The sequence below is a fragment of the Artibeus jamaicensis genome, unplaced genomic scaffold (genome assembly GCF_021234435.1).
Source record: "Artibeus jamaicensis isolate MK-2021 breed Jamaican fruit bat unplaced genomic scaffold, CSHL_Jam_final scaffold_474, whole genome shotgun sequence".
Classification (NCBI taxonomy): domain Eukaryota; kingdom Metazoa; phylum Chordata; class Mammalia; order Chiroptera; family Phyllostomidae; genus Artibeus; species Artibeus jamaicensis.
The window spans coordinates 40,777,804-40,804,733 of record NW_026522046.1 but is presented as its reverse complement, the minus strand read 5'-3'; the positions used below and the strand labels follow the sequence as shown (position 1 = coordinate 40,804,733).

The window sequence follows — 26,930 nt, the reverse complement described above, 5'->3', positions numbered from 1 at the left end:
ACCCCGTCCCCCTGCCCAGCAAGGCCCGTGCACAGGGGACATCCCCAGCGGCCTCCACGGTGGGAAGCGGCTCCGTTTCTCTTTGCCCTGACCTCCCTTCCTGGCCACGTTAGTTACCTCGTCACTTCCCCGCTCGTAAATTCAGGACAGGCTGCCCGGCCTGTCTTCTCCTCCCCACGGGTCTCGTGCCTGCCTGGCCAAGTGTGGCGAGCACTTTGTAAACGCTCCCCGCCGACAGGACGGTGTTTTCCCTGTGCCCAGCAGAGGGCGACGTTGCCCGCCTCGGTCCAGCCGGCCTGCCTGCTCGCTAAGAACCCTCCTGGGGCCAAAGCTGGGCTCAGACCCAGGAGCTCTGGAAACAGGTCTGGGTCCGTCCTGAGGAGCAGAACCAAGTACGTTTAAGCCAAAAGGATGACTCACTAGGACAAGGACAGGGAACCAGGACACCTGGCTGTCGCCAATCCCTTACTGGGGCCTTTCTCAAGTACCCTGTCCTCTCCTAAACTAGGTTCCACTCTGTGAGGTGGCTACATTCTCTTTCCAGGGCTGCCCCAAGCCTTCTGAGCCGGCTTGGGCATGAGGGGCCCAGAGGGGCTTTCAGCACCACCCACCGTAGGGCTGTGTCGAAGCGGGGGGTCTGTTAAGGACCCACACGGGGTGGAGAGTCACACACACACACCGGCTGTGGCTTTGCAGAGACCACACAGGTGATGTCAGGTCCCTGGCCTCTGGAACCCGTGCTGGGAAAACAATGTTGATGGGAACACGCACGTGCAAATGCGCACACCTGTTTGCACACACACACACACCTGTAGACACACGTGCAGGCGGGCATGCCCCACAGTGCAAGGGGCCAGGCTCTCTGCCTCCCGGTTCAACCCCAATCACCAGGGCTTCCTTGAGCTCTGAGTTACATGACCCGCTGACCTCTCGCCTGCCCTGAGCCCCAGCTCGGAGGACATGCGGGGTGAGGGGGCCTCGGCGGGTGCTGGGGCTTCAGCAGCACAGGGAGAAGCATCCCCAGGTGAGGAGGAAGGTGTGGTTGGCAGCAGGGAAGCAGGGGGAGTGGCAGGTGAGTGTGGCTCAGAGGGACTGTCACCCAGCCTCTGCCCCACGCACCCAGCGGGGTGGGGCACGATACGGCAAATACGAGGTGCCTCGTTCCTTGTGAACTTCAGCAAAACATAACTTTATTTTTCAGTCTGTGCGTATTCCATGCAATACGCAGGGCAATGCTTTTACTAAAAAATTAGTCACTGTTTCTCTGGACTGTAAATTGAATGGGCAGTCTGCATTTTATCCGGCCACAGGCTGGCTGGGACCCGCATGGGGCCTGGCTGGGTCACGGTTACTGACTGTCAGTGACCCCTCATCACACCGTAGCTGCCTGAAGCCCCCACCGAGCGGAGCCGACATCTGCATCCCCTGCCGGAGGCTGGGCTCCCCACGCCAGGAAGTGAGTCTGCGCCGGCCTGGGGCTGCACCAGCCTGAGCAGCGCGTGCAGGGGCTCGGGCCGCTGTCAGGCCACTCCTGGCCTCTAACCACATGAGGTGCAGAGGGAAGAAATCCCCACATCAAATGGCCCTGCCAGACCCTGCCTGGCACCAGCCCGCAGGTGGCCAGGCACCTGCTGGGCTGGGTGGGCCCCTTCCTTCCCTCCTTCTGAACGGAATTCCCCTGGAGCCCGGCCCCGCCAGCCCTGGCACAGTGCCTGGGGGTTTGGAGCCCTGACAGGCTCCCTCGAGGGTGGGCAGCACGCCAGTGCGGGCAAGGAGGCTCTTGGGTTCCAGCTTTGATGCAGCCAAGAATCGGGGCCCGGGAGTGCCAGAGCAGAGGGTGAAGGAGTCGGAGGCACTGCCGGGGGAAGACAGGTGGCCTCCAAAGGACCCTGGGGGGATGCTGCCATCCTCACTGCAGGCAGGTGGCTAATGTGGGCAAGGGTCCCATCCCGGGAGGTGGGGGAGAGTAGCACACTCCTCACCCAAATTCTAGGTGCTTCCCTGAGCTGCCCCCAGGCCCAGTAGCCCCTCCAAGCCATGCTGCCCGGGCTGCTGCCAGCTCCTGCCTCACAGGGACAATGGAGGTCTCAGGAGGGAGCACCCTCCCCTCGTGAGCACCTGGCCAGTTATTCTGGGTGGTACTGGCCCAGAAAGGGGCTGCTCTTTCACCCCCTCCTCACAGAGGTGGGTCTTAACCCAACTTTCTTGCCTCTTCCTTTTCATTTGTTGCTGGACGTGGGCATCCTTGGTGAGGACTGTTTCTGGGCCATTTTTCTGCCACCTGCACACCCGCTGGCCAGTCCGCCACACCTCTGCATGTCCCACCCACCTGCCCAGCTCACGGTCCCCTCCATCACCGACCCTCTCCCTGGGGCCCTGGGCATGCAGCCACCCCTACCCCAAGCCTCCCGCCCACACCCTGCCCTGGTCCTCGTGTCTGTCCACCATGGGCATGTCCATGAGCCTTGGCTCCCGGGCAGCAAACTCTGAACCCCGAACCTTGGTCAGTCTTACCCCTCTGCCCCCCACCACTTCTGATCCTCAACCCCTACCCTCACATCTGTGCTTACATTATCAAATGTGACCACAGCCCCACAGCCGGTCACTCAGGGAGCGGAAACCCCGGCAGCGGGAGGCCAGGTTTCTACACTTGCAGAGTCATTCCCTCCTGGAGGCGCCCAGCTCAGCCCTCCTTTGGTCCAAGATGCCGAGGACAAGAGGTTGAAGCCTGGGTCTCTGTCACCCGGAGGACAGTCCTAGAATTCCTGGCAGGAGGGTGGGAGCCAGCCTCCAGTCACAGGTGGGCGAAAGCCCTGCACGGCCTGGACTCCCCGGGAGCAGAAGCCCCCCACCCCTAGCCAGGACAGTGCCCGCGGCGTTGCAGACATGGCCCACACCCCTCACCTCCCCCGACATCTCCCCGCACGCGAGATCTCCAAGCACCCAGCCTCTCCTGCTTCAAAGCTCACGGTCAGGAAAGGCGTTGCAAAACTCCCAACCAAACAGTAAACACAGCGCGGGATCTTCAAGGCCTGAAAGGACTTAAACACACCCCGGAAAATGCTGGCAAAACATGAAAGTGGGGTTTCGTGGGTTTTGAGGAATTACTGAGCTGTGAACAGATGCGGCTTGTGAGAGAAGGCCGCCTTCAGGCAGGGGGCAGAGCTGCCACACGCCCGGGGCCCCCGTGGGAGCCTGCAGAGCTCGGGCGACCACAGGGCCCGAGTGCCCGCCTGAGCAGCCTCAGGGTCCTGGCTCCTAGAACAGCTCCGCCCTCGCAGGTGGAGTTACCACCCGACATCGCCCAGGATGGAGTCCTGTGGCCACCTTCCGGGACTCTCCCCACCTGCCTCCCGGAGCAGGCGAAGACCTAGCGGAGTCTGCCCAGCAGGACCCAGTGCCTCGTCCTGACCCTTTGTGATAAGGAGCCGGGAGGGTGGGCCGCACACCCGGGAGGAAAGGAGACAGCTCGCTGCGCAAACTACGAGCCAGGCTCCACCCGGATGGTGCAGGCCTGGAGGAGGGGACTTGTGTGGACACAAGGACACCTGTGGACAACTGGCTCTTCCACTCACCACCGTATGTCCCCAGCCAGGTCCCCTCCCTTCCCAGCCTTGGCTTCACCATCTGTGAAATGGGTCTGAGATGAAATCATGAGCCAGCTGAGCACAAGCAGCCACAGACCTCCCTCCAAAAATCTCTGTAATTGGCAGAATGGCTTCTCCAAAAGAGGAACAAAAAGGTGGCCATCTCGGCCAAAAAGGTGGACATTCTAGGGGTTCGGGATGAGGCTGGCAGGAATGGAAAACACCGTGCCCAGAGCGAGGAGCGGGGCCCAGTACCAGGGGGTCTTGCTTCCTTGGGTGCTCCCACCTGCTCTCACCTGCCCTGGGTGCCTGAGAGAGAACTGCCCCTGCCTAGGGACTGGGTAACCTCCCTCTCAGGGGGCCCCGGGGAGCCCTCTGATTCCAGTGGGCGGCGTGAGCATCCTCTCTTCAGGCCCTGCTGCAGCATCCAGGACAAAGGCCTGGGCCCCTCGCCTCCCCACACCTCCTGCGCCCCCTCCCTCCAAGCTGCCAGGGCTGCCCCGCTGCACATACAATCAGCGTGGCTCCCAGACACGCCCCCGGCTTTGTCCACCGAAGATTCTAAAACTGAGATGCACTGTCGGCGTTCACGCTGCCCAGGGCCGAGGGCGCAGCTGTGGTCACGTCGATGGTGCACAGCCTCTGTGTCACTGCTGGGAACAGTCCCTGCACGCGGGTCAGACGGACCCTCCTTTGTGCTGCAGTCACACGTGGACCCTGTGTGCTGCACACCGCTGCTCGTCCACAAGTTCTTCCCGAACCCCTCTCTCCCTCCTTCCCTCTTCTTTCCTTTCTGCGGGGGGGGGGAAAAATCGCCATCTCTGCCCACAAGCACGTCTCCCAGCTCCTCCCCGGCCCTTCCTCTCCCCAGGAGCCTGCGCTCTCCTGCTTCCGTGAAGCCAGTGCCCCTGGGAACGTGGCATCTGCAGTGCGAGCCCGGGGCTTCCACCCGCGAGTCTTCCCACTTGCTGTCCACGCTGCCATCGTGTCTTTAAGTTGTGCAGCCCACATGTGTCCATGGGGCCCTCCCGCCCGGGCTGACAGCCTCTAGGACAAACAGCAGTGGTTCCGGAACTACCACCAACCACGGTGGGAGCCACCACCTCTGACTCTGATCTCCTGTGTCAGGCTGACACCTGTGTTTGCAGGTGCACAAGGACACCACCTTCTGGGTGCTCCCCCACGTCTCTCAGCACCCCATGCAGCTGGGCTGGGTCATGTGACCAGCGCCGGCCAATGGGCATCAGCAGGAGTTCGCAGGCACCCCTCCCTGGGCTGGGGACTGAGGGCGGATCTCCTGCTCAGTGCCCACGGTTTCCGCACAGCCGAGTCCCTGCAGCTCTCATCCCCTCGGTCTCGGCCCTTTCGATCCGAAGGTTCACGTTCCTGGTTCAGGGAGAACCTTGGGCTTTTTCTTTGCTAATTCCATCGCCCCTTTTCTGGCTTCACTCTTTCTAGAACTCTGGTTCCTGGCACTCAGATTCCTGGTTGGTTCTATCTTTTCTTTTTATCCCTCATTCTGGGAGATTTGCCCACCTTTATTTTCCAATCAAGTTTGATGAGTGTCTTCTTGGCACGCCAGCAATGGTATTTTTAAAATCCAAGCACTCTTTCCTGTTAATGGCATTCCGTATTCATCTCACAAATGCGGTATCGTCTGGACTTCGGAAGGTAATTACAGTTTCTGAAAATTCTCTTGCTTCTAGAACCCGCTCATTGCCTCCCGGTGTGGGCGGGCGAGTGTGTGGATTTTAGCCTCCACGTTTCAGGCCTTCTCACGGCGGGAGGCCCTTCGTCATCTGAGTCTGTTTAGCGGGTGGCAGTGGCTGCACCTGTCACTGGCAGCTGTGCTCTGGGGACCCGGGGCCCAGCCTGCAGGTTGTGGCCCTCGGCGAAGCGCTGAAATGAAGACCATGTTCAACTGGACTTCTGTCCAATTGCACCTTTCTGTTCGAATGCAGGCGACTTGGGATCACAGTGTTGGTAGCTGTAGAATGACAATCTCCAAAATGTACTCCCCGCCCACCGCAGGGACCTCTCACACCACATGCAGGGTCTGAGGGTCCTGCGGGGCCTGGCTTGGCGGCCGCCCTTCTGTGCCAGGCTGCCAGGCCCTGATCTAACACCCCAGAACTCCACTCCCTGACTCACTCATCTGCTAGAGTCTTGGAAACAATGCCCTGAGTCTTCTTTTGGAACAAAGTCTTCGGCTCCTATGATCGTCCCTCCTTCAATATGATTCGATCCCTTCCAGATTCTGACCCATCCCCCTGCCACCGTGTGCTGAGCCGCAGAGGCCACCTGCACAGCCTCTAGGACAGGGACCCACGCGGCCCCTGCCCTGCTGCTCGAGGCCATTCGGTCCCTGCCAGTCCAGGTGTCCTTGGGAGCCTGTCTCCCCACCTGCAGCACTGCCCTGGCCCAGACCCAGACATTCTTGCACCTCCAGTCTCCTGGTCCTGGACTCTAATCACAAGGCAGACCCTGTCACCCAGCAGGCGCGCCCCACCGCAGCCCACTGCTGAACGCTTTCAGATCGGCCACCCACACCGGCACAGTCTCCTCTGACCCAGCATGTCTGGGCTGTCCTGGCGCCCATCATGCACCACAGCCACGACCAGCGGACGACCCATGTCACGCAGGGGCTTGCCTTTCAGAAAGAACCAGTCCGGTGCTGAACAAAGCCGTGCGCCACACTGTCTGGGTCCCAGTCCCAGCTCCATCACGGGGAAGCCCGTCACCTCTGTGCTGCAGCTTCCCGTGTGGAGAGGGGACTAGTGGCAGCGGTTACCTCACAAGGTGGCCGCAAGGATGGAGCGGGAAGAAGGGGGTCAAGATCTTGGCAGGGCAGCTTCACGAGGTTCCTGCTCAGCCAAACTGAGCCGCTGTCGCCCTAACTCAAGAATAACGCCTCATCCCAGCCCCGCTTCCCCCAGTGCATCTCCCCACCACTCTCATGTTAGGGCTCCCCAGGCTCTTTGGGGGGTAGCAGAGGCAGCTGCAGGCATCGTGGCTCAGCCTGAGCCTTATATGGGGGGAGGCACCTGGGGCGGAAACTCAAGGGTGAAGGCCAGACCCAGGGAACTGGTCCTGGCTGGGGGCCCCCAGTCCTGCACCGCCAGGCGCTGGCTTGGGGTCCCAGGTGAGGCACGGTGGGAGCACAGGGCACACGGGGGGTTCCTTACCGGGAAGGACTGGAAGAGCTGGAAGGAGCCCACCAGCCAGATGTACAGGTGGGAGAGCACCTTCGTGGACGTGCCGTTGAAGGCATTGGCCACCACCAGGAATGAGTAGGGACCCACGGTGAAGAACTCCCAGTCGTAGGCGCCGGAGGTGGCGATGGTCTGGTTGGCCTCGAACAGGCGTGTCCTCGGGTTCCACTTGTAGATGACACTGTCGATGTTGTGGTTGTCACCTAGAACCCAAGCAGCTGCGTTGAGGGAGGGAGGACAAATTTCCGTGGCCCAACGGTGGCCTTGGCTGGGACTGCGCCTGAGGGTCCCTGCAGGCTGTGCAGTCCAGCCAGGCCTGGGGCCACTCTGGACACAGCCCTGCTCACCCCACGCCCCCCTGCGCCCTCTCACCCCCCAGCGAAGATGCCCTGCATGTGGCCGCACCTCCAGCCTCTGTCCAGATGAGAACTCTCAGGGGCTCCCCCTTTGTATGGCTCTGGACCCCCACCATGGCCTCCCAGGGTCTTGCAGGTGGACCCCCGACCGCATGTCCCCAGCCCCACCTGTCACACTGCGCAGTGTCCCCTTGGCTCCCACGCTCTCCCACAGGTCAGGCACTGTGCTCCCTGGACCCCTCCAGGCCAGCCTGCCCTGAGACACTCACTTCCGCAGACAGCCCTAGTGAGTGGGCTCCTGGGGTCACGCTGCCCATCAGCCTCAGGGGGGCTCCTCCTCAGGCCCCCACAGAGCTCCCCAGTGGGTCTCGAACTCAGGTAAACACAGAGCCACTCGGCCCACCAAGGCCTGAGCTACAGACACCTGTAGGGCTGGTCGCCACCTGGACCCTGTCCATCCCCCGAGTCACAGGACGGAGAAGGGCTCGCCCAGGTCACTGAGGGCCGTCCCTGGCTTGCCAGCCGCTCCCTGCCTGTCTTCCCACTGTGCCCACATGTCACACACGGTCCGTGTGCAGAGGGACGGCCTGGTCTCGGAAACAGGGTCTGCATCTCTCTAACCTCTCTCCCAGCCCGTCCGCGCCGGCGTCCCCCTGCCTGGCCCTGGGCCGGCTGGTCAGAGGGCTCACCCGCCCACCTGTGCCAGCCAGACCATTCCCACGGGGAGGTGAGTTAGTTAGTGAGTTAATTAATTACTTGTTAAGTTAGTTTCAGATGAGGCCATCTATGTAGTCAGGTGACCCACACTTCTGTGGCCATTCTAAGGGCAGGTACAGACCACCCATCTTCCTACCCCGACAGGTGAGGATACTCAGGTGTGTTCACCCTTAGGCCACCGCACGATGACCAATCCCGGGAAATCGGGCCAGTGTGCTTTATTATCATTTTTAATGAGATGAAAATGAGCCTCGTGGGTGAGTCCTGCCCGCCCCTGGGATGGTTCCCTTCCAGGTCGAAGGTCACAGCCCCCACCTTCCCTGTGGTTGGCCACGGCCAGGAAGTGCTCCCCAGCCACCTCGAAGGCCTCCCAGTCTCGGGCGCTGTGGGTGGCCACCCTCTGGTAGGGCGTGAACCGCAGCTTCCTCTGGCTCCACTTGTAGATGACAGAGAACTCCTGGCCCTTCTCGTTCGGGTCGAAGTTCGCCACAGCCAGGAAGATCTGCAAGACAGGCCCGGACACTCGGTCTCATGCTCACAGCCAGGGTCTGGCGAGGGAGGTTTCTGGATGTCGGCGGCTCTGCCCGAATAGTGCGGGGGTGGAGGCCGAGTCCCCCTCTGTCTGCCAGCAGCCTCAGCAGTCTGGGAGCCCTGACTGTCTGTCTCCAGATTTGTTCATTACATTTAAAACCCTTAAATGCATCTGTACTTCCCAGTCATTACTGCCATTTCTATTTCCCAAACCAGGAAAAGCTTCATGCACAAAAGCGTTCATCACCTGCCTGAGTAGGAAGTCTCCATGCCCTACTCTCTTATGGTGAACGTGTATTTGTCACGAAGCCAAGCACAGCACAGAAACCCCCTGTGTGTGACGTGACCAGCAGGCACGAAGGCCCACTTATGTCATTGTGACAGGTGCACCAGGCGTGTGTGTGGGGTGGGAAGCCCGAATGCCCAGGTACGAACCACTTCAAGAGGACAGAGGAGGCCCCGCCGCCGACTTGCCTTCTTCCCGATGGTGAAGTGCCTCCAGGACTGGGCCTGGTGCGTGCGGATGCGCTGGTACGAGGCGAACCTCCCGTCGGTCCACTTGTAGATGGCGGACGTGGCCCTCCGATTGGCGGTCGCTACGAAGAGCCCGGCCTCGGGGATGACGAAGACCTCGATGCCCAGGGTCTCCGAGTTCGTGAACAGGCTCTGGTGCTCCTCCACGTAGTCCAGTTTCTCTTTGGCTTGTGAGAGAGACATCAAGGCCTGGTTAATGCTCCCCAGAACGGAAGCCTGGAGGGACCGTGTTGGGAGCACGACCCCCGGGCCCTGAGCCGTGATCCAGGGGCATTAGTGTGGGGCAAGGGCAATTCTCTGGGAGTGCCTGTCCACGCTCAGAAGCCCATCAAGAAGCCCATTCGGGCCGCGTGGGTCTCAGGGTCCATAGATGCCGGGTGGTACTCATTGGGTGGAACTGTTATGTCGGATCCTTACCAGCTACTTCCCACTCTCACTGACGTTACAAAAGACTGTGCCCTGGTGTGAACTAGAGGGTAGAGTCAGGAGTCGGGAGCAGCCCAGCAGGAGCCGGTTCCCCTTTGCTGCTGACGCCTGGGGCCACCTCACTCACCCCTCCAGCATCGTTCCATTGCATCTATGATCGGAGAGCTGACACGGGGTGAGGAGAGTGGGCAGAGCCCCCTGTGAGGGAGGAACCCTGTGCTCTTCCCTGGACAGGGGGAGAGGACAAGCTCTGCCTGCCCACGGAGGGCGGGCTACTGTGTTTCCTGCTCTTACGTAGCACTGGCCCAGAGCAGAGACGCCGGCCCCCAGAGCCCCCAGCCACAACCTCCCTATCCCCCTCACCTGCCAGTACGGACACCCACTCGCTGCCCACGCACAGGTACAGCCCCTTCCGCCCGGCATCAAACCAGAACTGGGCGTCCTCCTCTTTGGTGCACGGAGGCCGGGATCCCAGCGTCACCTTCATGTCGGTTTCTGGGGGGAGACAGGGAGGATGAGTGTCCGGTGGAAACCTGCCCCCTGGAAGAAGTGACCCTGCCTCTGCCTGTGAAGCTGGGCTTCGAGGACCCACTCGGGGGTCTCAGATGGATCTCTGGAGGCAGGCGAGGCCCGAGAGCGTCAGAGGACAGCGCGTCCACCTTTCCTCAGACCCGAAGCTCTTCTGAAAATCTTTAGTGATGACGGCATTCCTTGCTTGCCTCCCACATCTGTGATCCATGGGTTGGATTTATCAGAACTTCCATTTGGGTTAGTTCCCTGACATATTCATCCATCGCCTCTCGGAATGACGCCGCCATCTCAGGTCAAGCTCACCTGTCCCAGTGGTGCTCCTTGGCCACTTCAGAGCGGCGTCTGCCCTGTAGCCCAGGGTCAGGGCAGAGGTCTGGGGGCCTGATCCCGGGCCCAAGGCCCCTTCCGGTCACAGTGGCCCAGGCGTCCCAGGAAGACGCCTCTGAGGCCTCTCAGGGACTTGGAAACACAGTTCCAGCCCTGGGTACCAGTGTCGCCCTGGTCAGGGTCAGGGGTGTTCCCTGGACTCGTGAAGCTGGGGAGAGGGTCAGGTTGTCTCCCCACCTTGCTGAGTGGTGGGGTAAGGGGTGGGTGGGGGCTCGGAGTCTCCCCAGCAGGGGCTGTGGTTTAACCAGTCAGCATTGTGCTTTTCCATGGGGAATGTGAAAACAGAAACTAAAAAAGCAAAGCTGGGGACCCTCTGGGCAGGGGGTTCACGGTAAATAGAAATGTGGCTTGCAGAGGTGAGGTCCCCGCTGAGGCAGGGGCTGAGGTTCAGATGTATATCGGGGAGGGACGAGGAGAAAGGGCCCCAAACGCTGCTCAGGGGCAGAACCCGCAGCAGGAGGGAGGCAGAGGCCTTGTGTGTGGGAGCAGGCGGCTTTGGCTCACTAACCGTAGGGGTATTTCAGCACCTCGTTGTCTTCCGGCCCCCCGGTGAGACCCTGCAGGATGGGGGGGATAGACAGCACGATGTCGGTGTTCCTGCAGGGACACAGCCTCGCCCTGGCGTCCGAGCCGGGCAGCAGGACCAGCTGCCTCACCAGGCCCTGCCGAGAGAGGGACAGTGTGTCGGGACCCTGGGGGACAGGTGGAAGTGCAGTGGGGGCCTGACCGTCTCTACAGCCAGGAAAGAAGAGTCTGCATATTGGTTATGGGGGGACCCTGGGGGCATCAGTGGAGCGCTGCACACCCTTCGGAGGTCATTAAATCACAGAGGGTTTTTTCTGTGGACTAACCTGGGGTGACCGATCAACATTGCTTATGCATCCATCTGTCCACCCATTTACCCATCATCCATCCATCCCTCATCTGTCCATCCATCCATCCATCCATCCGTCCATCTGTCCATCCTAGCACACCATCAGTAAATACTCCCAGAGCACCTCTGCTATGCACCAGGCATGGTTCTAGTCACAGGGCACCCAGAGAACTAAAGCCCCTCCCCCCATGGAATAAGGTGCCCCGCCCACACTCCAGGGGAGAGACAGATGGTGAGCCCACACAGCCAGTCTGAGGGTGGCCTGGGCTTCTGTGAAGAGACCACCAGGGGTGGGGTGTGGGAGGGCTGGGTGAGGGTTGTCTTCTCAGTGCTGGGAAAGGCCTCCATGGTAAGAGGACATCGGGTGGGGCCCTGAGGGTGGGCTGTGAGCCGTGGCAGCAGGGGCGACATGCGTGCCAGGAGGAGGGAACAGCAAGGGCAGAGCCCCTGTGTCAGGTGTGCCTGGCTCGTGTGGGCAGGGCCTTGTGTTCCTCCTTCCGTCTGACACACACGACAATCTGTGGAGCCAGAGCAGGAGGACGGCAGACCTCCGGTGACAGCCCCTATGTGAGGACCGGTGCATGGGGGGCCGCGCAGGCAGCCCTGCCGAGCTTACTGTGAACAGGCCTTTGGTCCTCCTCCGGCTGCCAACGAAGAACCGGGCTCCTTGCACTGACAGGGTGGCGGGAAAGGGCACGTCAGACATTCTGCAAACAGCGGGTGTGGGTGTGAGGGCCATGGAGAGCAGCAGTGCGAGCCATTTCCGGGAAGAGGACAGGGCAGTGCCACCTAAGGGGCGTGTCAGTGTCCTGGGGCAGCCGGGGCAAAGTACTGTGGGTGGGTGGGGGGGCTTAAACCAGAGACATTCATCACCTCTCAGTTCTGGGGGCCAGGAGTCCAACACTGGGGGGTTGACAGGACCTCACTCCCACTGAAGGCTTTGGGGAGGGACCTCTCGGCCTCTTCCTGTCCTAGGGACTCCTGGGGGCCCCAGGGGGCCCCCGGCACTGCCTGGCTTGTAGTGGCATCGCTCCACCCTCTGCCCCATCATCACACGGCTTCCCCTCTGAGCCTCGGCTCCTCTTCCTGGAAGGACGCCGGTCACTACTGGGTCACCACCCTATCCAGCATGACCTCAACTTAGCTAGATAACGCCTGCAAAGGTGCTGTCTCTAAACAGCTCCCTTTCCCAGGTCCTAGGGCATGTGAATTTAGGGCACACCCTTTGTCCCAGAACAAGGGTCATCTGCAAAAGTGCATGCTGCCATGGGGTCCTGTGTCTTTGCCACCTCACAGGAACCTCCTGTGGCTTCTCCCGGCCCAGGCTTCCTGACCACGGGGGACAGATGGCCTCAGGGCAGGAGGGGCTTCCCTCCCTGATGACTTGAGGGTGGCTGGAAAGTGTGACTGGAGTTGGATCTTTTTTTAAAGATTTTATTTAAGAGAAAGGGGAAGGGAAGGAGAAAGAGAGAGAGAGAGACATCAATATGTGGTTGCCTCTTGCACACCCCCTACTGGGACCTGGCCAACAACGCAGACATGTGCCCTCACAGGGAATTGAACCTGTGACCCTTTGGTTCTTAGGCCGGTGTTCAATCCACTGAGCCACACCAGCCAGGGCCAGAGTTGGTTCTTCATGTGCAAGTGGGGCCAGACTCTGGGGACAGTTGAGAAGGTGGCACCCTATTGTAGACGACAGTGTGGCTGGAGCTCTTGGGGCAGAAAAGCCAGGCACATGCTTTCTCCTCACTGCCCAGTGTCTGCTGGGCCACGATGCCTCGTCCTCTCGTGAAAGCAGCAGCTCCTGCCAGTCTTTGCCGTCTGGCTGCAGATGGCCACGGCGAGGTCAGCTCCGGACCACAGTCTCAGATGCCCAGTGTCCGTGCAGTTTCTAGGTCCCCTGATTCTGAATTTGTGTGCAGGGCCTGAATTCCTCCTCGGTCACCATCACGTCAGTCCCCACAGCCTCCCCCACCCCTGTCCCTCCCAGAGCTGTCCCACTCCTTGCTCTCAGCACCTGAGGGGCCGTCGTCCAATGAAGTCCCTGATATGTCTGTGGGTGCGGTGGGGGAGGGGTGGTGAATAAGGCATGTTTAAACCAAGTGTATAAATGTTATGGTTTCTTTTTATTGTGGAAAAACTTTCATTAACAACAAAGCAGAGTGAGATTCTGCCTTTGAAAACCGTGTTTGGTATGAAGAGAACCAGACCCTCGCTGGCCCTGCTCAGCAAGGGTCGGTGCTGGGGACCCATGCGGCGCCTCGGCCGGCCAGGCCACGGGGATTCTCGGTTCCTGGCCGTTTACTGACTGACAGTTCGCAGAAACTGGTGATGGCAAGGACGAGAAACGAGCTCAGGCTTCCACGTGCCCAGGGTTGTGTCGATGTCACCAAGGTTTACTTTGCGTGGGGTTTTAATAAGTGTTTACTCCCTCATCTTAGATGAGGAGACTGAGTCAGAGAGGTTAAATGGCAGGTTGGAAGTCACACAGCGAGACTTGGGCCTCAAGCTCAGCCACAGCTTCTGTTTGGCTCTGGGGTCTGGGTTCCTCATGCTCTTCCTCTGTGCCCTAATGTCATGGTCCCAGCACGCCGCAGGGCACGTCCCCCTGGTCAAGCCAGACCTGGACTCATACTTCAGCCCAAATCCTGAGCCAGGTGTCGGCTCCCCGGCCTGCCACCCTCTGCCCTCCGACTGGTGACTGTCCTGGTCCTGGCCCCACGGTAACGGGGGAGTTGTAACCCGCCTCTCCAGTCTTCTGACACTGTTTCTGTAAGTGCCGACTCTGACTAATATGCGGCTTGCAGATAAACAGCTTGTTTGTGTGAGTATCCTAGGAACTACTTTCAAAAGATACAACTCCGACCCTCAGGCATCCCGGCTCCGGGAGGTTTGCTGACCTTCAACCGTGGAGCCAGGATGATGTGAAGCCAGGACGACTAAACCAGGGCGACGTACGCCAGACCGTCACTTGCCCTATTGGGATGGACTGAGCCCGTCTTCACGTAGAGAACCTTTCAACCCCCTCCCTTGATCTCTCTGTTCTGTTCCCCCTTCCCTCCTTATAAAACCTCTCCCTCCACTGAGAGGTGGAGGTGGCTTTGAGATGTGAGTGCCCCCCTTTCCAGGTGGCCAGCATCTGCAGATAAACCACTTTCCTTTCCATCAGCACCTGTCTCGTGAGCACTGTCTTTTGCAGCAGCAGGCAGCTGGCCTGCACTTGGTTACACCACCACAGCCTTTCTGGGGACAGGTTGGCCATCCGCCTGCTGGTGGCCCCGGGCAGTCCTGCCAAAAAGCATGTTTCTAACAGTGGTCCCTGCACAAGCCTGACCCCACCAGGGCCCGCACTGCATGGCTGGAGCGGCCCCCGGTGTCCACTCTGGACTCGGACTGCAGGGCACCACATAGCATCACGCGACCCTCCCCAGCATCCTGGTACCTACATGTCCACGGGGACGCCACAGTCCGTGGTGAGTGAAAAGGAGTCTTCAGACACAGCCAGGACCAGCGTGTGCCACTGGCTGTCCATCAGGGCTGGGCTGTGGAAGGACACACGGGTCTGCCAGGCACCTGCCCTGTCCTCACTGAGGAAGAGGAAGTGCAGCCGGGTGGGCGAGTACCGCAGGCCCAGCAGCAGCGCATCGGGCCCCTCCGCCACCACCGTGAACAAGTACTGGTTCTTCTGCAAGAGAGGGCAGGCAGGTGAGCGCCGCAGGGAAGGGGAGGCTGGCGAGGGCGGGGCAGGCCCCTGCAGAGGGCCTGCTGCTGTGACCCCGTCCGAGATAAAAGCACGTGCACACTGCTCACACCCATGACCGCGGCTGGCACTAGGAAAACAGAAAATAGCCAGCGTTGGTGAGAATGTGGGAAAATATAAAACCTCATGCCCTGTGGGCAGGAATGATAAATGGGGCGGCCTCGATAAAAAAACAGTACAATGTTTCCTCAAAAAAATTAGGAATGGAAGTCCCCCATGATCCAGCAGCGCCCCCCCATTTGCCATAAATCCAAGCAGATTAGCAGCAGGAGCTCAGAGAGGCGCTCACGCGCCCACGCTCACTGCCACACTGCTCACAAGTGTTGAAGCACAGTGCACAGCGGCTGTCCGTCATGGAGGGAGGGAGAAGCCAAGTGGTGTGGCCCATCCGCACCACGGAACGTCTGCAGCCTGAAAAGGAAGTTTCTGCATCCTCATGAACGAGCGTCAGGGACACTGCTCTGGGTGAAGTAAGCCAGTCACAAAAGGACAAACACGGTGTGATTTCACTCACCGGAGGTCCCTGAACCAGTCACATTCTCAGAGACAGAACACAGAAGAGTGGGTGCCAGGGGCTGGGGTTGGGGGTTGGGGAGTGAGCGTTTAAAGGGGGCAGAGTTCCCTTCCAAGAAGATGAAGAACATTCTGCAGATGGACAGTGGAGATGGCTGCACACCAGTGTGAGCACGCGTCATGTCACTGAGCCGTGCACTCAGAAGTTGTTGGAATGGGCCCTGGCTGGTGGGGCTCAGTTGGCTGAGCATCGTCCGGCCAAGTGAAAGGTGGCCAATTCCATTCCCAGTCAGGGCACGTGCCTCAGTTGCGGGCTGGTCCCCAGCTGGCACGTATGTGAGAGAAAATCAATCGGTGTTTCTCTCCCCCTCTTTCTCCCTCCCTTCCCCCAGCTATAATAAATAAACAGACAAATAAACAAATAAAATCTTTTTTTAAATGATTAAAATGGTAAACTTCACATTACGTGTATTTTACCACAATTTACAAACCACACACCTCCCGCCACTATGGCAACCTCGCGCACAGTGTGACCTCCAAACCCCGCAGCCCCTGCCACACCGACTACAGATGCAATGCACACTTGATTATAAGCAAATGTGGTGTGGAGACTATGAATTTCTAGCCTAACACAATTAAAAGAGTAATGAATTGGAAGTGATGAAACCTAATGCTAAAGGAGATCTATAACAATTACAGAGCATAATTTTTTTCAGCAAGTCTTTGTCCATGTAACACTGTGACCCAAATTCCATGCAACTGTTATTCTGAGGAAATTAAAAGGCACCATGTTCCTCATAGTTAATTTAATGATGGATTCAGTAAAACCCACTTGGCTCAGAGTGGGTCACATGGTCTCTGGCCACTCCTTCACTGAACTTCCCGTTTTGGGGGTGAGTCCCACCCGGTGCCTCACTTAAAGGACTGAGGCCACTACCCTTTGTGATCACGCCGTCACTCACTCCCAGAAATACTTGGGGCTGGAGACCAACATCTGGTGAAAACCACCTGTCCCTCCGCCCCGCCCTCACTGTGAAATCAGATGGAGGAAGCAATCAGGTGATGAAGTGAGTTTATTGGGGTGCCAGAGGAGATGCTGACAACATGAGAGTGGAGGTCAAGTGACTTGATAGAGAAATGTGGAGGGAAAGACAGGGGACCCAGGGGCAGGTGAGGTGCCTCCCGGCAGGCAAGAGGCTGGGGAAGCAGCAAGATCAGGGGTTCCTGGGAGCAGAGGTCAGATGAGGACAATGGGGACCTGGGGGACCCCGTCCTGGGTGAGGTCAGCCATATAACATGGGTCAGGGGTAGACTGAGGGGTGGCTGGAAGGACCACAGTCACAAGATGTGACCTGAACCCAGCTGGCCCTGGGAGACATGCCTGGTCAGCAGCAGGACTTCTGGGCCGAGGCAGGGACACAGCAGACCGGGCGGGAGCACACGGGGCGGCAGATGAGGGACACGCAGGAGGCCGGGCGGCAGCAGCTGGGCCGGCAGCAGGAGGAGGTGGGGGCACAGCAGGAGGAGACAGGCACACAGCAGGAGGGTCTGCACACAGGGCGGCAGATGACGGACATGCAGGAGGAGGGTTTGCAGCAGGATGAGGCGCAGGGGGTGCAGCAGACGGGCTTGCAGCAGACAGGTGTGCAGCAGACAGGTGTGCAGCAGACAGGCTTGCAACAGAGAGGGACACAGCAGGCCTGCTGGCAGGGGGAGGAGGTGCAGCAGGAGGGCTGGCAGCTAGACTGCTGGCAGCACAAGGGTGTGCAGGAGATGGTGCAGGCTGATTGGCAGGGGCTGGGCCCGCAGCTTGCCTGGCAGCAGGGGCTGGACACACAGCTCACTGGGGTACAGATGAGTGTCTGGCAGGGGACTGGGGCACAGCAGCTGGGGACACAGCAGGTGGACTGGCAGCAGCTGGGGACACAGCAGGAAGGCTGACAGCAGCTGGGGACACAGCAGGAGGGCTGGCAGCAGCTGGGGACACAGCAGGAGGGCTGGCAGCAGCTCTCTGGACAGTCATCCGCCTGGCAGGAGTCGGTGCAAGAGTCACCGGAACCAGGCAGGCAGACGCGGTTGCCATAGCTCAGGTCGCTGGAGCAGATGGACAGGGTGGAGGCGGCCATGGTGGGGCGGTGGGGCTGGAGGTGAGCTGGAAGATGGGGTGCGAGTGTGAGTGTGTGTATGTGTGTATGAGGTGCCCAGGGCTGTCAGCTTTTATACTCTCCTGAGTGTTGTCCAAGCAGGAGGCCCCCACGCCCTCCTTTCCGTGTTGATGTTTGGAGAGCCCTTATGACCTCTGGTTTATTTACAGGAAAGAGTTTGCTGCTTGTAAAATGCCTGTCATGGTAGAAGTCTGGGTTGACCCCCTGACCTGCCTTTGGTTTTCTAAGCAAACAGCATTGGAAAAGTCTGGAGTCCTGGAGCCCCAGCAGCCTGTACTTGCCCCGCTCCACTCCGCAGGTGTTATCTGTAAACTTGCCACTGATCCGTGACCAAGTCAGTGAGAGGGCAGCAGGGGGCTGACCCTGGGACACCGCTGCTCATCCGCTGCAGGACATCTCTGCACACAGAAGGCCGAAGAGCACACAGACCAGCCAAGGGGAGAAGCAGTGAATGGGAAGATAGACAAAGACAGGTGTCCACCTCAGCACAGGACGACAAGTAGTTTGGGCTATTTGAGTTCCTTTTCCTTTCCAAATAATTTTAGAATCAGCTTGTTTGTAGCAAAAATAAAAAAAATTAAAATTAAATAAAAGATAAGTAAAGTCCTGCTGTAATTTGATAGGGATGACCTTGAATCTATAGGTCAAGTTGGAGGGGACCGGCGTCATGGGGTCTCAACCCATGAACATGCTCTAATTCTTCACTTGCTCACGTTGTCTTTGATTTACCCCTTAGTGGTTTTATAGTTCTCCTTATGGAACATTCTGTCAGATTTATACTGGTTTTCATTTTCTGTTTTGTTGTCTGCTTTTAAACAAAAAAAATTTAATCTAATCATTTATTGTTATTATACAGGGGTGGGCAAAAGTAGGTTAAATTATCAGCCATCATTACCTAACGTTTAGAATGTAAGTAAAGGTACAAAATAATAATGAGAAAAAGACAAATAATACAAATAAATAATATGGTAACAAATAATACAAGAATAAATTTCGTGTTTTGTGTACTCACAACTGTAAAGCCACTTTTGCCCACTCCTGTATGGAACTACAGTGACTTTTTATTACTTTGCATTTGTGTTCCTCAACCTTGCTAAGCTCCCTTACGTTTCTAGGAGCCTTTCAATAGCTTCTTGAGGGTTTTCTCTGTGGACCATCATGTCTTCTGTGAATAGAGACAATTTTATTTCTTTATTTCCAATCCATACGCCTTGTTTTCTTTTTCTTGTTTCACTGTGCTGGCGAGACCCTCAGTAAGATGGAACAGGTGTGGTGGGGAAAGGCAGCCCTGTCTCACTCCTGGTGTCAGGGAACAGCAGTGTCTTTGACAATTGAATATGGTGTCGCCTGTGAGGTTTTCATAGATGCCTTATGTCAGGTTAAGTATTTTTTGTTTGTTTATTCTGATGTCACTGTAAACTTCTTTTAAAAATCAAGGAGGAGGGAACACTCCCTAACTCATTTTATAAGGCCGGCATTACCCTCACATCAAAGCCAGACAGAGACACCACAAGAAATGAGAACCGCACACCAACACTCTTTATGAACACTGATGAAGAACCCTCAACAAGATACTAGCAAACCCAATTCAGCAGCACATGAAAAGGTTTATACACCACGACCATGAGGGCTCCGTTGCTGAAATGCAAGGATGGTTCTACATACAAAAATCATTTAGTGTAACAATGACATTAATAGACTGAAGGAAAAAAATACACAATCATCTCAATTGATGCAAAAAAGCATTTGACAACATTCAACACCCTTTCATGATTAAAAAAACACTCAACAAACTAGGAATAGAAGAAAATGACATATAAATGAATATATATGAATACAGATAAATATATAAATGAGTAAATACAAAATACCACAGGAAACATCACACTCAGTTTTGGAAGACTAAAAGCTTCCCTGTGAAGATCAAGAACAAGGCAAGGACGCCCACTTTCACCACCTCTGGTCCCCACAGAACTGAAAGCTCCAGGAGAGAAGACAGACAGTGGGAGAAGTAAACGGTATCCAGGTTGGAAGGGGGCGAAATCATCTCTGCTCACAGATGTGATATGAAATGTAGAAAATCTGGAAGGTTCCACAGAACAGCCTGCGAGCTCTAACAAATGAATTCAGCGGAACAGCAGGAAACAGACCAACAAAACCCAGTTGCATTTTTGTACAGTAATAGCGAACAGCTCAAAATGAATATTGTGAAAATAATCCCATGTGTAACAGTATCGAAAGGAATAAAGTGCTTAGGAATGAACTTAAACAAGGAGGTAAAAAGCCTTCACAATGCAAACTACAAAACATTGTTGAAAGAAATCAAAGAAAACATAAATAAATAGAATGACAGCCCCTGTTCATGGATTGGAATTTAATACTACCCAAAGTACTCTATAGTTTTAATGCAATCACTATCAAATTCTCAATATTTATTGCAGAAATATGTAAACCCATCCTAAAATTCACATGGAACCTTAAGGGACCTTGACGAGCCCAAACAGTCCTCAAAAACACCACTGCTGAAGGGCTCACACCTCCTGATTTCAAAAGTTACTACAAAGCTACAGTAATCAAAAGAGTGTGGCACTGACATAAAGACATGTAGACTGCTCAATACAATACAGAGTCCAGAAACAGACCCTCACTCAATAGGCCGAGTCAGTTTTGACAAGGGCACCAAGTCCATTTAATGGAAAAAAGACAGTCATTTTAACAAATGATTCTGGGTAAACTGGATATCCCCATGCAACAGAAGGAAGTTAACCCATAACTAACACCATATGCAAGAATTAAGTCAAAATGGATCTACAGCCTAAGTGCAAGACCTGAAGCTATACAACTCTTAGAAGAAAACTGGACAAAAGGTTTACAGCATTGAACTTGGCAGGGCTTTCCTGGGTGTGATACCAAAGGCACAAGCAACATGAGAAAAATGCACAAATTGGACTTTTAAAGTTTCAGATATTTTTGCATCAGAAGACAATATCAACAGAGATAAAAGACAACTCGAGGAAATGGGAAAAACATTTGGAAATCATGTATCTGATAATGGATTAATATGTAGAATGTATTGAGAACTCCTAAAAATGAATAATAAAAAGCCCCCAAACGACATAATCCAAAAATGGGCCAAGGATTTGAGTGGACATCTTTCCAAAGAAGATACACAAATGGCCCTGGCTGGTGTAGCTCAGTGGATGAGGTGGGCCTGCGAACACAGGATACGTTTATTAGGGGATGATGTTTCTTCCCTCCTTCCCCCTCTAAAGATAAATAAATAAAAAAATCTTAAAAAAAAAAAGAAGATACACAAATGGACAATAAGCATGTGAAAAGGTGCTCAACACCACTAATCATCAGAGAAATGCAAACCCAAACTGTGAGATGCCACCTTATACCCATTAGGATAACTACTACATACGAAGGAAACAAAGAGAAAATAACAAGCGTTGGTGAGAGCGTGGAGAACCTGGAGCCCATGTGAACTGTTTCTGAGCACTGTTTCGGTGCTGCTGCTGTGGGAATAAGCATGATGGTCCCTCCCAAAAGTTAGAAGTGGAATTACCATATGATCTAGTAATTCTACTGGATATATGCCCAAAAGAATTACAAGTGGGGACTCATAGAAATAGTTGTTAACCTATGTTTCTAGTGGCTTTATTCACAATAGCTAAAGTGTGGAAGTGACCCAGTGACAATTGATGGATGAATGGATGAATGGATGGGTGAGCAAAATATACAGACACACAGTGGAATATTACTCACCCGTAAAAAGGAAACAGAAAAAGGGACGCCCCATGGGGACATTACGGTGAGTGAAATAAGCCAGCCACAGAAAGACAAATGCTACATGATTCCACTTACAGGAGGTACTTTAGCAACAGAAAGTAGGGTGGGGTTTCCCAGGGGCTGGAGGGAGGAGAGAATAGGAAGCTGCTGTTTAATGTGTGCAGAGTTTCCGTCTTTGCAGGGTGAAGGAGTTCTGGTTGTGGATGGTAGTGATGGCTGTACGGCATGACGAATGTACCCACTACCATCAAACTGTGCACTTAGACAGTGTTAGGGCAGTAACTTTTATATTATTTATATTTTACCTCAGTAAAAATATCTAGGGTGAAAAAGGAATGAGCCATCAAGCCATGAAAAGACATCGAGAAGCACCAACCGCACAATGCACATCACTGAGTGAAAGAACCAGTCTGAGAGTCTTCCTGCTATTTGAGTCCCAGCATGTGACATTCTGGAAAAGGTAAAACTATGGAGATGGGGCAAAGATCCATGGATGCCAGGCATTAGCAGGGAGATACGGACGAACAGGTGGGGTGCAGAGGACTTGGGGGAGCAGGGAAACTGTTCTGCATGAACTATAATGGTCCTTATGTGTCACTACATCTTTACAAAAACCCATAGAACAGACATCAAGAGTAAACCCTAATAGAAACTGTGGACTTTGGGTGATACTGATGTGTCAATATAGGCTTATTGATCATAACTAATGAACCACATTACTAACAAATGGATCAACATTGCAAGGTGTTCATTGTGGGAGAGCCTGTACGTGGGTGAGCATGCAAATTATGTGGGAACCCAAAACTGCTTCAAGAAACCAAGTCTATTAAATTGACCAGGATAATTAGGGTTATCTGCTTTCCTTTGAGTGAGTGAGTTTTGGTAGTCTGTGTCTTTAAAGAATGAGTCCCTAGTATCTGAGTTTTCTGTTTTTGGAGGAGAGTATTGCTTGCTGTAGTCCCCTTTAATTCTTTAATATCTATGGGGCCTGTAGTAATTCCTCCTTTTCTATCCCTGATATTGGTGATTTGCATCTTCTTTATCTTTTCCTTATCCAGTGTAGAATTTGTCCATTTATTTACCATTTCAAAAAACTAGCTTTCAGTTCATTGATTATCACTACTGTTTTACTATTTTCCATTTCACTGACTCATGCTTTAATCTTTATCACTTCATACTTCAGGCTTGTTTGAGATTTAACTTACTCTTTATTTTCATGAAAAAATTTTACCTTCTTCGTTTCTTTGTAACTAAAGTGCACTTCCCGCAGGCAGGAGAGTGGAGTTTCTCTTCTCTTCCGGCCTGACAGGCCCTCTTCTTTTCCTCCTTCTCTCTCGTCTTTGGGGACTCCAGTGACACGCAACACCTGAGGTCACTTGGCGTCATCCTCCAGCTCACCAGCTCTCTGTCTGGTTCTTTTCCTCTCTGTGCTTCATTTGCTTGCTATTGCTCCACCTTCCAGTTCACTTGTCTTTTCTTTTGCGGCATTTATTCTGCTGTTAACCTCATTTAGTGTAATAGTCACTCAGACGTAATGGTTTTCCTCTCTAGAGGCCCTGTGCCATTTTAAGTCTTCTGCAACTTTATTTAATATGTTTGCTTAGCCTTTTCTCTAGAACATATGGGACATAGTCATAACTCTTACCAACTCTATCAGCTGAGACATTTCTGGTTTGGTTTCGATGGCTTGATTTTATTCTTACTATGGGTTATGTTGTTCTGCCTCTTTGCATGCCTGATAATTTTGAAGGAATGTCTAAAATTGTGAATTTTACCTCATGGAGTATTGAGATGAATATTCTTGACCTTTGACCTAGATGCAATTAAGTTCCTTGGAAATGGCTCACTCTTTAAAGTTTGTGTATCAGCTTTGTCAGGTAGGACTGAACCACCAGTTATGTTGGGGTTAATTTTACCCACAATAAAAGCAATTGCTCTGAGTGGTCTCCCTGGAGCCCTGAGAATTAAGATCATGTTTCGGCTGGCAGGTAGGAACAGGCGCTACTTCGGGCATGTTTGATTTCTGGGATGACGCCATCTAACTTTGTTGCTTGCCCCAGTCTGAGTCTCAGGTGGGTTTGCTGATCGTTCCTTCACTGACACTTGAGGGAGACCCTGTGAGGACCAAGGGTTTCTCAGGGCAGTGCTCCCCTCTTCTCGCCCCAAACACTATCTCCCTGGGCCCCCCTCAACTTCCAAGGTCATCCCTGACTCCGGGGTGCATGGAGCTCTACTTGGACTCCCCACTTTTGCACTGAGGCCTGGACATGTTTACAAGGTGGTGAGTGGGACCCGTTGTGACACCCTTGTAGCTTGATTCCCCCTCTCAGGGGTTCCTGTTCTGTGATCCACAAATCTGATACCTGAACACTACTGCTTCACAGCTTTGCTAGTTTTTTGGTTCAGCCTTAGTGGGAAGGTCATCCAGTCTCTCTCACTCCTTCAGGGTGGGAGCAGCCCCTCCTGCCCTTGCCCCATCAGGTCTCTGCTAACGGTGTGGACCTGTGGGTGAAAGACAAGGGGTGGCCCCAGGCCCACAGAGTCTGTGCTGCATGGACCGCCCAGATGTTTCCTGACAGGCAAATCTGGAGGCATGGATTTTTCCAGTTGGGACAGTGGGTGGAAATGGTCCCTGGGGCCTGAGAACTCCCTAGACCAGGACTTTTTTGAAGGTGACCACTCTTGGGGAAGCCCCAGGCACAGACCTTCCAGGCCAGGGCAAAAGTTCCACCTGGTACCCCACCAAAAGGAGTTAGGCTGCTGCCTTTTGGGACTTCATTACTCATACTTGTGGCTAGAGGGGACCAATGTCGGTGACAATCATGTGTCCCCTCAGTACCCCACAAAGTCAGATGACGGAAGCAGTCAGATGATGAAGTGAGTTTATTGCGACACCCAATGGGGTGTTGACAGGCTGAGAGTTGAGGTCAAGTGACTCAAAAGAGAAACTAGGAGGGAAGAATAAGTGACCAAGAGGCATGTGAAGGCAAGAACCTGGGAAGCAGCAAGGTCCAGGGTTCCAGGGATCAGAGGTCAGGTCCAGACAGTGGAGACTTGGAGACCCCATTCTGGGTGGGGGCAGCTACCTAACACAGCTCAGTACCAGGCTGAGGGGTGGTTCAGAGGACCACAGTCACAGGCTAGAGCCAGGCTGGCCCTTGTGGGACATGTTTGGTCAGCAGTAGGACTTCTGGGCCGAGACGGGGACACGGCAGGCCAGGCGGGAGCACACAGGGCGGCAGATGAGGGACACGCAGGAGGCTGGGCGGCAGCAGCTGGGCTGGCAGCAGGAGGAGGAGGGGGCACAGCAGGAGGAGACAGGCACACAGCAGGCGGGTCTGCACACAGGGCGGCAGATGACGGACACGCAGGAGGAGGGTCTGCAGCAGGATGAGGGGCAGGGGGTGCAACAGACAGGTGTGCAGCAGACAGGTGTGCAGCAGACAGGCTTGCAACAGAGAGGGACACAGCAGGCCTGCTGGCAGAGGGAGGAGGTGCAGCAGGAGGGCTGGCAGCTAGACTGCTGGCAGCACAAGGGTGTGCAGGAGATGGTGCAGGCTGATTGGCAGGGGCTGGGCCCGCAGGTTGCCTGGCAGCAGGGACTGGACACACAGCTCACTGGGGTACAGATGAGTGTCTGGCAGGGGGCTGGGGCACAGCAGCTGGGGACACAGCAGGTGGACTGGCAGCAGCTGGGGACACAGCAGGAAGGCTGACAGCAGCTGGGGATGCAGCAGGAGGGCTCACAGCAGCTCTCTGGACAGTCATCCACCTGGCAGGACTCAGTGCAAGAGTCAGTGGAACTGGGCAGGCAGACATGGTTGCCATAGCTCAGGTCACTGGAGCAGATGGACAGGGTGGAGGCGGCCATGGTGGGTGGTGGAGCTGGAGGAGTGTGTGAGTGTGTGAGTGTGAGTGTGTGCATGATGCCTGGACTGTCATCTTTTATACCCTCCTGGGTATGTGTGTGTTGCCCCAGCAGCAGGCTTGGTGAAGCCTTCCCTTCCTTGTTGGTGTTGAGCGTTGTTCTGTGATTCCACATTGTGGGTTCACTGAGTGCCACTGCCTGTGAGGCTCCTTAGTGGGACTTGGTCTCTCCTGGCCAGTGCTTGTCCCCAGAGGAAAGGCAGTAGAAGTGCTGTTTGTGCTGTTTTTGCAGGAACGGTAGCGATCAGGCAATTCAGAAAGTGACAGCCCTCTTCTCCATCCCTTGAGGGGTTTGCTCTCATAAACATAACTTCTCCCATGGAGGGAGGAGGATGGGACAATCCCAGAATCTTTGAAAAAAGGGAAACGTGGTCAGCTGTGGATGGTCTGTGATGCTCAGCCAGCCTGGACACAGGGGGATGCACTTTGTGGGCTGATGAAGCCACTTGTAATGGGAGTTGAGGGGGTATGTGTCTACTGGGAGTGAGTCCTGGGGTAGGCATGCGTGAAAAAAATTTTTCCTCTGGGGGCAGAGACTGGGTCACAGAGAGTGATAAAGATGCAGACCCAAGCTAGCACAGTAGAAATGACCACATGTTGGGAGCTGTCCCACCTGGTTTCAGGGACTGTAGCCTTTTGTCCCATGGCTAGAGCTGAGTGAAAAGGCCTTGGGGACATAAGCCACTAAGGAGACAGAACATTACCTCCTGGCAAGAGCACAGCCCTGCCTCCCTCACTTCCCCCTGCTTGGCCTGGTGGATGACTGGTTAGCCAGTGATGGGTAAGATCCCTCAGAGGAAGAGGGACAACCTAAGACAGGCATTGTAACAAAGGGCCATCAGGGAAGGACTTAGGGGTCTTCAGAGAAGGGGCAGAAAAACCCTCACCCCTTGGCTTTGTCATAGTCTGAATCCTCAGTCTTTCTGCAAAAGTCTCCTAGTCTCTTGGCTGCTTTGCTTTCCCTGCCTGACTCAGCCTGGGAACTATGCCAAGAAACATCTGCGACCTTGTACTGGAACAGATGGTTCCTGGGGGCAAATCTGGCCAGAGAAAGAATGTACATTGTGTCCTTTGAGGTTTGCCGTGCCCTGTTGCTGTGAAACAGACACTTGAGCTAAAGCCAACCCTAACCAGAGACAATCCCTGTGCTTCTTCAACTATTATCTGTAAATGAGGTCAGTGGCATTTTCAGCACTGGTTGATGGGCTTTATGTGCATATTATGTATCCCTGTGTGAGCTGAACTCAATAAAAACACAGGGAAGGAGGTGTTCAGGACCTTTGTCCTTTGAGGGACTTGTCACCTTTTCTCCCCACACAAATCATGCATTGGGCATTTTTATTTTCATCCACAATGACCAAGGGAGATCTGCAGGCAGAGACCCCCATCAACCATGAGAGGCAAATGTCTTGGCTTATTGCACCTTGAACTTTCATAGAACCCTCCCCAATAGAGTGCTAAATGCTCATACATTCCTCCTCTCTTCATAGCTCAGATGATCACCTGCTCCATACACCCAGGGCCACCTGCAGCCCCCGTGTGAAAGTCAAAGCAGGATCTCCTCCCTCAAGAACTCTCCCTCCTCAGGCAGACATATATGATTTTCTATAATTATGTA

The 26,930-nt window shown here is 55.0% G+C and overlaps 2 protein-coding genes across 2 annotated transcripts in view; both read right to left on the bottom strand.

The window, feature by feature from the left end:
• The window catches only part of TSPEAR (thrombospondin type laminin G domain and EAR repeats), a 40,215-nt gene that overhangs the window by 7,322 nt on the left and 5,963 nt on the right, over window positions 1-26,930 (bottom strand). Inside the window, exons 2-8 of the mRNA XM_037158219.2 lie at window positions 14,602-14,840; window positions 11,772-11,862; window positions 10,790-10,943; window positions 9,727-9,858; window positions 8,878-9,104; window positions 8,188-8,374; window positions 6,773-7,002 (exon numbers count right to left, since the gene is read on the bottom strand). Of these exons, the coding sequence (XP_037014114.2) occupies window positions 6,773-7,002; window positions 8,188-8,374; window positions 8,878-9,104; window positions 9,727-9,858; window positions 10,790-10,943; window positions 11,772-11,862; window positions 14,602-14,840 (1,260 nt within the window). The remainder of the gene's footprint in view (window positions 1-6,772; window positions 7,003-8,187; window positions 8,375-8,877; window positions 9,105-9,726; window positions 9,859-10,789; window positions 10,944-11,771; window positions 11,863-14,601; window positions 14,841-26,930) is intronic.
• LOC119058779 (keratin-associated protein 10-4-like) lies at window positions 16,737-25,256 on the bottom strand. Its single transcript, XM_037158221.2, has 2 exons — window positions 24,596-25,256; window positions 16,737-17,580 (listed from the first exon to the last, which is right to left on the bottom strand). The coding sequence occupies exons 1-2, from the start codon at window positions 25,254-25,256 to the stop codon at window positions 16,814-16,816; spliced, it is 1,428 nt and encodes a 475-aa protein (XP_037014116.2). The 3' UTR covers window positions 16,737-16,813.

What these genes read in the sequence shown, in the direction of transcription:
- LOC119058779 (XM_037158221.2), bottom strand. Translation starts at nt 25,256, where the DNA reads ATGGCCGCCTCCACCCTGTCCATCTGCTCCAGTGACCTGAGCTATGGC. An exon ending in GTGCTCCCGCCTGGCCTGCC is followed by an intron (nt 17,581 to 24,595) that starts GTGTCCCCGTCT and finishes CCCATCTTCCAG; the next exon opens with CTCACCTCCAGCCCCACCGC.